The sequence below is a fragment of the Sesamum indicum genome, linkage group LG6, assembly GCF_000512975.1.
Source record: "Sesamum indicum cultivar Zhongzhi No. 13 linkage group LG6, S_indicum_v1.0, whole genome shotgun sequence".
Lineage (NCBI taxonomy): Eukaryota > Viridiplantae > Streptophyta > Magnoliopsida > Lamiales > Pedaliaceae > Sesamum > Sesamum indicum.
In genome coordinates this window covers 20,048,190-20,058,093 of record NC_026150.1, presented here as the reverse complement: position 1 = coordinate 20,058,093, position 9,904 = coordinate 20,048,190, and the positions used below count along the sequence as shown (strand labels likewise).

The 9,904-nt window shown below is 37.3% G+C and overlaps 1 protein-coding gene across 1 annotated transcript; it reads left to right on the top strand.

The window, feature by feature from the left end:
* LOC110012101 (uncharacterized mitochondrial protein AtMg00810-like) lies at positions 8,748-9,904 on the top strand. The gene is made up of 2 exons (XM_020694234.1): positions 8,748-9,380; positions 9,428-9,904. Exons 1-2 carry the CDS (start codon positions 8,748-8,750, stop codon positions 9,902-9,904), a joined length of 1,110 nt encoding a protein of 369 aa, XP_020549893.1.

Genomic DNA, 9,904 nt, shown 5'->3' with positions numbered 1-9,904 from the left:
GACGCCCAATTCTATGCAATAGACTAAGGTCGGGAGATGGTCGACAGAAGGATCTTACCTATATGGATCTCAAGAGCCTAAATATTCAAATCAGCATTCACCTAATCTCTAGTGCCATGGACTGTTGCTAGATGGCCACCCATGCTCAATCAATACTTAGTGCAAGTTTCTATAGGACTCTCGATGCCCAGTCTCGAGGTCTCGACTTGGAATGTTTCAAACCAACCCTCAGAAGTTGGTTTCATAGCTGTCATCCAATGCACAACCCAACAACATGGGTTATTCAATTGGTCTGTGGATTTGTTGTGTCGATAAAACATCGTTCAACACAAATAATAAGAACAACAAACACACGGTGCCACAGATGAATGCTTACTACATTCATCAAGATAATATCACATTCATAAAGATTGCAAAATGGTTTCCAAAACCGTCAATCCAATTGGCTTTCTGGCCACCATTTCTAACACTTGCTTCCCATCTTTCGTTACTCGTAGGCTCATTTTTCAATTTCTATCTGATTCCGAATAAGTAGCCACCACTAGTTGGCTTATATTTTTACATAAGTCGTCCTTAGCTGGCATATGCACTTACGTAAACTGCCACTAGTCGGTGCACACTCCTAATAAATCGACACCATCACACACACCCTCCTAATAAGTCACCCCTAGCTGATGCACCCTTCTACATAAGTTGCCCCTAGTTGGTGCATACACTTACTTAAGCTGCCACCAACTGGTTCATGCAGTGACATGAACCACCACTAGCTGGTGCACGCTGCTAACTCAGCCATCACCAGCTAAAACACTCACTTCAAATTTCAAATGTCTTCTGTTGGCATATCTATTTCACCATAATGCTAATAAAACCTACTTAGGCTAACTTACTACTTTAATTTAATCCTTACTCATTCGTTGCGAGATATATTTTTCCCTACTCGCAAATCATATCTTCCTCACTAATGACATGAAATACAGGCTTGTGGCAGCAAATGCCGATCTACTTGGGTGAAGAATTATATTACCTACTTGCCTAGGCTAAACTTGTGTGTTAAAGCAAAGCCTTTTACTACTTGGGTAACTTGTACTAGCAGGAGATGGAGAAACCTCCATATCTTATCCTACTTAGCATTACTCTAACACCTGCAGGGAACATTCTTATGATATGCAATCCAAAGGACTTTCCAACAGTGTATGACACTATACAATAACCCCAGTATCCTGCTCTATACACACCTATAAATCGAGGCTTTATGCAGTCAATTGGTAACAATCAACCCTCATTCTCAAACTCTCACTTATTCTCTCATTTCTCTCTCGATTTTTAGGCTGTTTTGAGCCTACATTTTGCATTGTACATGAATATTTATCACTCTTACATTATATTTTACCATTATTCTCACTTTAATTCAAGCCTCCCTTTATTTCTTCAAGATATCGTTACTGACTTAAGCATCGGAATGCTAACCTCTATTTTACAGGGTTAGTCCCCATTGATCTTAGATTAATTACTATTAATTTCTATTACCATTAAATTTGAAAATTGCAATTACTATTAATTTTTGTACTACGATTTTAATTTAACATTTCAGCTTAAATTATAAAACTTCTAAAATTTATATACTTTTTTTCATATTTTTAAGTAAATATATTTAAAATATTATTTACTATTTTTCAATAGATGAAAATACAAAAAAATAAAAAGAAAAAGCAACTCAAAGTTTAGCCAAAGATGCCAAAGTCAAATATATAGACACTATAAGGGCATTTTTAGTCAAAAATATCGAAAAATACGTCTAAAATAGCTAAAAAAACACCCCAAAATTCACAAAGAGCGCGTTTAATACACTTTTCGTTAATTACAAATAAAAAGGTTGTTTTTTCCCGAATTTTACAAAACACATGGCGTGTCTTAGCCTAATTTCATCACACAAGGGAGTTCTTAACTAGTTCACAAAACACAGGGGGTAAATAAATTTTAGCCAAAAAGGATACTCATAAGACTTTAGAGTTGGCTCTCAATTAATGGAAGTTCATAATGATACAAGAATTCTACATAATCATCATATTAATCACGTTGTAGCACTTAATTTCATAGAGATCGGAAGCCCATTCAAATCCAAATAGATAACAAAATATCATATTTATTTTCGTTTATCAATGAACAACTTCAAAAAATATTTTAATCAAATTCGACGCAAGAAAAAATCGTTTTCATAGTTGTAAAGTAGCCATGCACGATATATGTATAACATTCCTCCAATTTTATAAATATATATATAAGTTTAAATGTCACTTACCAAATCTAATCAAACATCATGTCTATAGTCCTTGTGCGAGATTGTGCTTTTCTCAATCACTAAACTACAATATTCCAATGAATATCTCCTAAATAATTCAGGCTACAAAAGTCTCTTCTCGTTCTTGTTGCTAGTGCATGAGAATAATGTCCTTATTTACGTCATGAATCTCCTCATATAAATAGCAACAATAATAGAATATAATCTTAGCTAATTAATACTATCATAAACTCATAAGCATTGTTTTTATTAGAAACTCCACATCTTCTAGAACCTACCATTTTTTGTAGCATCTCTAGATTCACTTTAAAATTACCTCAAAAATCATGTAATCTTTAAATAAAATAACATTTTCTCAAATATACTTTTTTATGTTTTTATTATTTTATCATCAATTCCTCAATATGATAGCAATTAATTAGGTATAAATACATATAATTGAATATCATTAATTTCGTTTCGATTAAGTAATAATTAATATTTTATTAGCTTGAAAGAACTTAAACATTCTCTCCTATTAATATTTTATTAACTTGAAAGAACTTAATCAATCCTGATTACTGATCATCAATTAGAAGATATCTTGGAATTTTTAAAAATACAATAAGCATAAGATTAATTTTCTGATTAACTAGCTAGGATAAATGGAATAGTTAATTAAATAAATTAATTAATTTAATTTATAAATATTTTTCATAATTTATAAGCATTATCTGGAAAAAAAAAAACAATCACACAATAAAATTACGATGAAGCTCACCTGTTCATGACTTGATCATGATATACTTGATTAACGAGTAATTAATCAATTTTAATTGTAATTAGACAACTAAAATAATTAAATACGTAAACAAACATTATAAATAATGATAAGAAAGATAGTAGTCGACAGAGAAAATAGAACTTCACAATTCCGTCAACTTGCTCCTGTCAATTCACCTATATATATATATGTGCCCGCGCACACATATGTATATATATATATATATATATATATATTTTGGACTTAAATAAGATTCAACAGTTGTAAAATGAAAATAAAATTACAAATAAAAAATTAAAAAAAAATGACCCGTATATTACATCCCTTACGTTTTCGTTTTTTAAAAATTGAAAGGGGTAAATTGTGGTTTCTTTTTTTAAAGAGGGGTTTTTCGGCATCTTTTTGCCATCACAGGAGAAATTACATATTCGTTCAGACAACCTGCCCATCAAGTCCAGTTCAAATACGTGGGTACATTCGTTCAGACTAGAAATATGTAACGCCACATCACACATTTAATTATTTTTAGTACTGTCCCAATGTCCGATGTTTCACTTGAAAGCTACTACATACCTAACTTTCCAAGGGTGGTGGATTAATATATGAGTATCTTTTTACATCACTGATATGATTTGTTGCAACTCTTGATTGAACTTATTTCAGCATAAAACAAATTAAAATTGTCAAATCTTAGTAACTCATTAGAATTGTCGGTTTGGGACAATGACGAAGCATAAGTGAGAGGCGTGTTTTCTCAAGGTCCACAACTGTTAATTGTTCCGATCCCAGAAGCATGGACGGACCAAAATGAGGAATTCTTACCTCATTTTCACAAACAGTAGACTGAGATGATGTTGTGTGAGACATCCATTAAATTTAGAATTATATTTATTAATTACTATGAACACCAATGTCCCCTTGGAGGCGTGTACCAGGCAGAACCAAGAAACTTGGATATACGCTATATATACACGTATTCCTCCTCGGTATCTCATGCGGCGCAAAACATATTTGGATTAGCTTTACTTACTATATTTGGATTTGATGATGAGTGTAATCCATCTATCTACCAAGTGATTCTTTTGCTAACTGTATTTCATTTTGTTCTTTTCCCTTTCTGGATAGATAGCTACGAAAAATATCAATTAACTTTGAGGGAAATAAAAGAACATTAATCACTTACAAAAGAATTTGGTGGTTTGTAACGATTTTTTTGAACGGTCATACGACGTTACAAAATGTATGACTTTTGTTACATTTTTGTATCGGATTGGATGTGATGACGGCATGGAAGAGCTGGTAAAAAATTACTTTTTTTGTAATGGTTGAAGCCGTTGAATAATAAGTTACAATTTCTTTGTATTTGTGAAACCGTTACAAAATTACAGTCATTACAATTAATAATCATTTTTGTAATAGTTTTTAAAATTAGGGACGGTCAACTATTCACATTACGCCAGCCGTTACAAAACGTATTACATATACTTAGCCGTTTATATTTTTCTATGATTTTTTGTAACGGCTGGTAATATTTGTAACGGTCTTAAAAGAATTAAAAACCATTATAATTATCATGGAAAAAATTGCGAGAAAATGTACAAGAAGAAGGTGTTACAAAAACTGTGTCATTAAGGACGACATCTTTTATAGATGGTATTACAAAAGCTGTTCCAATGGCTATATTAATCATCCAAAAAGCCGTTAGGGAAGCCGTTAGAAAGGCCGTTATAAAATAGAGTATATATAATTGTGTTGCAAGTTATCTTTTCATTTCATTTCATTTGTTATAGAAATTCTTATTAACCACACACACTCTCAATATTCTAATTTTCGTGCATATACACTTGATGAGGTAGATTATTACTTTATTTTTGGACAGTCAACTGCTGACCATCTCTTAAGTTGGTTGACATGGTAACAACGACTAATTTAATCTTTACGTGTTTAATTAAATTAATTGTCATTTACTTATTTTAGTTTTATGATTTTTGATCTTATATGTTATGTATTCCTAAGCAGTAGTATAATGTAATATTTATAAATTTATAGGTCGTCGAATTATATAATTAATTATATACGTACATGTGAATATGTACTAATTTATATATCATCATGTTACAAGAACTAAGGAGATGGATGTATCATAAAAACCTCCAAGGGAGGGCAGGTCTTACACTGGATTTTGATAATGAGGTCAAGACCTTCATAGAATGGGTCAAGTGTCAGCATGGACATATGAATGAAGACAAAATTAGGTGCCCTTGCCAAAAGTACAAAAATTGAAGATTTTAGGCCAAAATATTATAATTGGACTTCTCATGGCGAGGAGTGGGGGCAGTGATTGCCCCTCTAATGCCGGAGGAGCAAATCCCAGCTGCTCATATCGAGAGTAATTATTCACACTGGGATGATTAACAACAGATGGATTGAACGCAAAAGATGAATTTTTTTGCAGCAAAGGCGTGTTATTTTTCATCTTATCACGATGGTGTGCTTGATGATGGTACGATGTCATGCCCTATTGATGCCAGTCCCATATTATTATGGCAGTGGCCCCTATGATTATGAGTCAGGGTTGGCAAACTATTTTTCCGATGTAGTGCATGCTGCCGACTAACCATCATGGAACGGTTGCACTCGATCTCAATTGGCATCTGTTGCTGAGTTGGTGGATATTAAGGCAGGCGGTCATAATTTTTAGTGATCATATGATCGAATATCCCAATGAGACAATAAAATATTGTCCTCTAGTCACACCCTATTGAGAGATTACTACAGCATGAAAAAGTTGATAAAGGATTTGGGTTTACCCATTAAAAAGATTGATTCGTGTACGAATGAATGCATGATGTATTGGAAGGACGACGTCGATGTAGAATATTGCAAGTTTTATGGAGATGCTAGGTATAAGCCGACCCGAGAGCGAGATCCACGCTGCAATAAATCCCCGTATGCTATCTTTAGGTACCTACCTCTTACGCCCTGTCTACAGAGGTTGTATTCTTCGAAAGCAAGTGCGGAGCACATGAAGTGGCATGCCACACATTAGATGGAGGAGGGGTTACACAATTCCTCATGTGGAGCCTCTAACGCTACTGCAGATCAAGCTCTTTTCACTAGACTTACACAATTCCTCATGGGGTTGAGCGAGACTTTCGATCACCTACGTGACCAACTGCTCGTGATGGATCCAGTTCCTACAGTCAAGAAAGCTTATTCTATGATTTTGCGGGTCGAAAAACAGAGGGAAGTGAGTATAGAAGGTGTAGAAACTCTGGAGAATCTTGCTATGCATATGAAGGTAGGTGGACGAAAGGAGCATACATCCAGACAATGGCAACATAGAACACATACAGACAAAAGAAACATGTACTGCAACAATTGTGACCGCCCAGGCCATTCGAGAGATACTTGCTTCAAACTTCACGGGACGCCGGACTGGTATTGAGATCTAATTGAGAAGCGGAAGAAGGAGACAGGGGGAATACGGGCATACAGTGCAAAATTAGAGGATATCCAACGACAAAAAGAACACACACAAGAAGCTCTGTTGCAAGAACTAATACGCCTAGTGAAGGGGGAAGGCACTCAAACACACATGCAAAAGGATCCGATGTAGGCTAATTTTGCACAATTTGAAAATTTTGCTGGTAAGAGTTGTGCCTTTTCTGGTTCCCCTTGATAATATCTATGACTCTTGGATAGTTGACACAGGGGCTACTAATCATATGTGTTCAAACAAGTCCACTCTTCATTCTATTTCATCTTCTACACAACCTGCTATTATATACCTCCCAGACAGTACCACAATGTCTGTTACTCTCAAAGGAAACGTTCACTTACATCCTAACTTTACCCTCACTGATGTGCTATATGTTCTACATTTTTAGTACAACTTATTATCAGTTTCTAAACTTTGCTTAAACTCATATGTTGAAGTGAATATTTACTCTTCTCATTGTACCTTTCAGGACCTGAAGACTAGGAGAATTACAGCCTTAGGATAGCTACACAAGAACCTCTATGTGTTAAATAAATACTCTTTCAGTTTTGTTGTGATAGATGCCTTTACATTCAAGCATCACTCCTCTTGTAATGTTTTAATTTTCTGTAATAATGCTTTATGGCATAAACGCCTAGGACATCCTTCTTTCACTGTTATGAAGCATATACCTGCTGTATATTCTAATGAAACACTCGATACTTGCATGATTTGTCCCATTGCATAACAAAGTCGTCTACCTTTCCAGTCCAGTACCATTCGTTCAACACATACCTTTGAACTCATCCATGTCGATCTCTGGGGCCCCTTTAGAACTAAAACTCTAAATGGGTGTAATTATTTTCTTACTATTGTTGATGACTTCAGTCGAGCTACATGGACCTTTTCGTTTCGTTATAAAACACAAGTCTTGCATACAATAGAACTCTTCCTCAAAATGGTTCGTACTCAATTTGAGTCCAAGGTCAAGGTACTGAGATCGGATAATGGGTCCGAATTTACAAGTGGTGTTTTTCAATATCTTCTTCATTCTCTTGGCATCCTTCACAAACGATCCTGTCCACACACACCCCAACAAAACGGCGTGGTGGAAAGGAAACATCGCCACATACTTGATGTAGCACGGGCTTTACTTTTTCAAGCACATCTCCCTTCAACATTCTGGGGGGAATCAATCCTTGCTGCCACTCATTTGATCAATAAACTTCCCACTCATGTCCTGAAGTGGCAATCTCCTTATGAGGTACTCCACCATAAACTCCCTTCTTATTCAAATCTTAGAGTTTTCGGTTGTCTTTGTTTCACATCTAACACATCACCTTCTAAACATAAATTTGATGCTCGTGCTCGAAAATGCGTTTTTCTTGGTTACAGCCACATGCATAAGGGCTACAAAGTCTTAGACTTGGAATCTAATCTCCTGTTTCATTCCCGTGACGTCGTCTTTCATGAGGATATTTTTCCTTACAATTCCCCTCTGCCCACTTCTGTACATACTCCTCCAGCCTCTGCAACAATATACCTAGATGATGATAGTGACACCCATCAAGATTGTCCTAGTCCTACTCCCTCTGTCATCAGTCCATCTTCGCCACTGCCTACTGCTGGTTCTACTTCGCCACAGCCTCCTAATTCCACTCTAGTCCCTCCATATATTCCTCCTCCACGTCGCTCTCTTCGTTCTACTCAAAAACCAGCTTGGTTAGCTAACTATGTGTGCCATTGTGATACCAAATCTGCTACTTCTTGTCTCCCTGATCATTTTTAGTTTGCACATGTCTTTTGTTGCCCTTTTGTCTTTTGTTCAGGAGCCCAGGTGTTATCTCGAAGCCAGTAAAGATGCCAAATGGGTGAACGCCTTGAACGAGGAGATTACAGCCTTGGAAGCCAATCATACTTGGGACCTCGTTCCTCTACCTCCGGGCAAGCGAGCCATTGGTTATCGCTGGGTTTTCATGCTGAAACTTAACCCAAATGGAAGCGTTCAATGTCCCAAAGCTTGCTTGGTGGGCAAAGGTTACAACCAAATCGAAGGTGTCGACGTCTTTGATAGTTTTTCTCCGGTGGCCAAGACTGTGACCGTGCGTATTTTCTTTGCCATGGTTGTAGCTCGTGGTTGGCCTTTATGGCAATAAGACGTCAATAATACATTTTTACATGGCCATCTCGACGAGGAAGTCTACATGTTACCTCCTGAAGGCTATTCCTTACCTGCCCCACACCTGGTCTGTAAATTGGCTCGCTCTCTTTATGGCTTGAAGCAAGCCTTTCGACAATGGAACATCGAACTGACCGCTAAGCTTGAAGATTTTGGATACGTGCAGTGCCCACATGATGATTGCCTGTTCTTGAAGATTACTTCCACATGCTTTGTTGCCTTACTAATCTATGTTGATGACATTTTATTAACAGGTGATTCTACTGCTGAGATTGCCGCCTTGAAAGATTACTTGCACTCCCTCTTCACCATCAAGAATTTGGGATATGCTAAGTATTTTTTAGGGCTGGAGTTTGCTCGCTCCTCTCACGGACTTCTTGTCACACAACACAAGTATCTCACAGACATCATCGCTGATGCCCATTTGCAGGATGCGAAGATCGCTTCCACACCTCTGCCATCGGATTTTAACCTCACTGATGATGCTGGATCTTTATTGTCTGATCCTAGTTTATACAGGCGCTTGGTGGGTCGCTCTTGTACCTCGGCTTCACGCGACCCGATATCTCCATCGCCTTTCAACAACTCTCTCAATTCCTTCAGCATCCATGGTCCTCCCATTGGGATGCTGCGCTCCACGTCCTCCGCTATCTCAAAGGTACACCATCTTTGAGTCTTTTCTTCTCCTCCTGCAATTCTCTTCAGCCCATTGTGTACACAGACGCCTCTTGGGCCTCATGTCCTGACTCGCGCCGTTCTATCACTGGGTATTGCATCTTCTTGGGTTCCTCCATCGTTTCCTGGAAGACCAAGAAACAGATGACAGTTTCTCGTTCCTCCGCCGAGGATGAATATCACAGCATGGGGTCGGCTGTTTGCAAGCTTCTTTGGATCACTTACATTTTGTGTGCTTTCCAGGTCTCTTTTCGCATCCCTGTTTCTTTTTGGTGCGATAACCAGGCTGCCATTCACATCACCGCCAACCCGGTCTTCCATGAGCGCACCAAGCACCTCGACATTGATTGTCACGTCGTGTGCGATCAGTTTAAGTTGGGGCTCATCCAGCCCACTCACGTCCCTGGACATAACCAGCTGGTTGATTTGTTCACTAAGGCCTCTTCTGCTGCAGATTTCGCTTGCCTTTTTGTCAAGCTGGGCTTGGCTCCCCAAGCTCCACCTTGA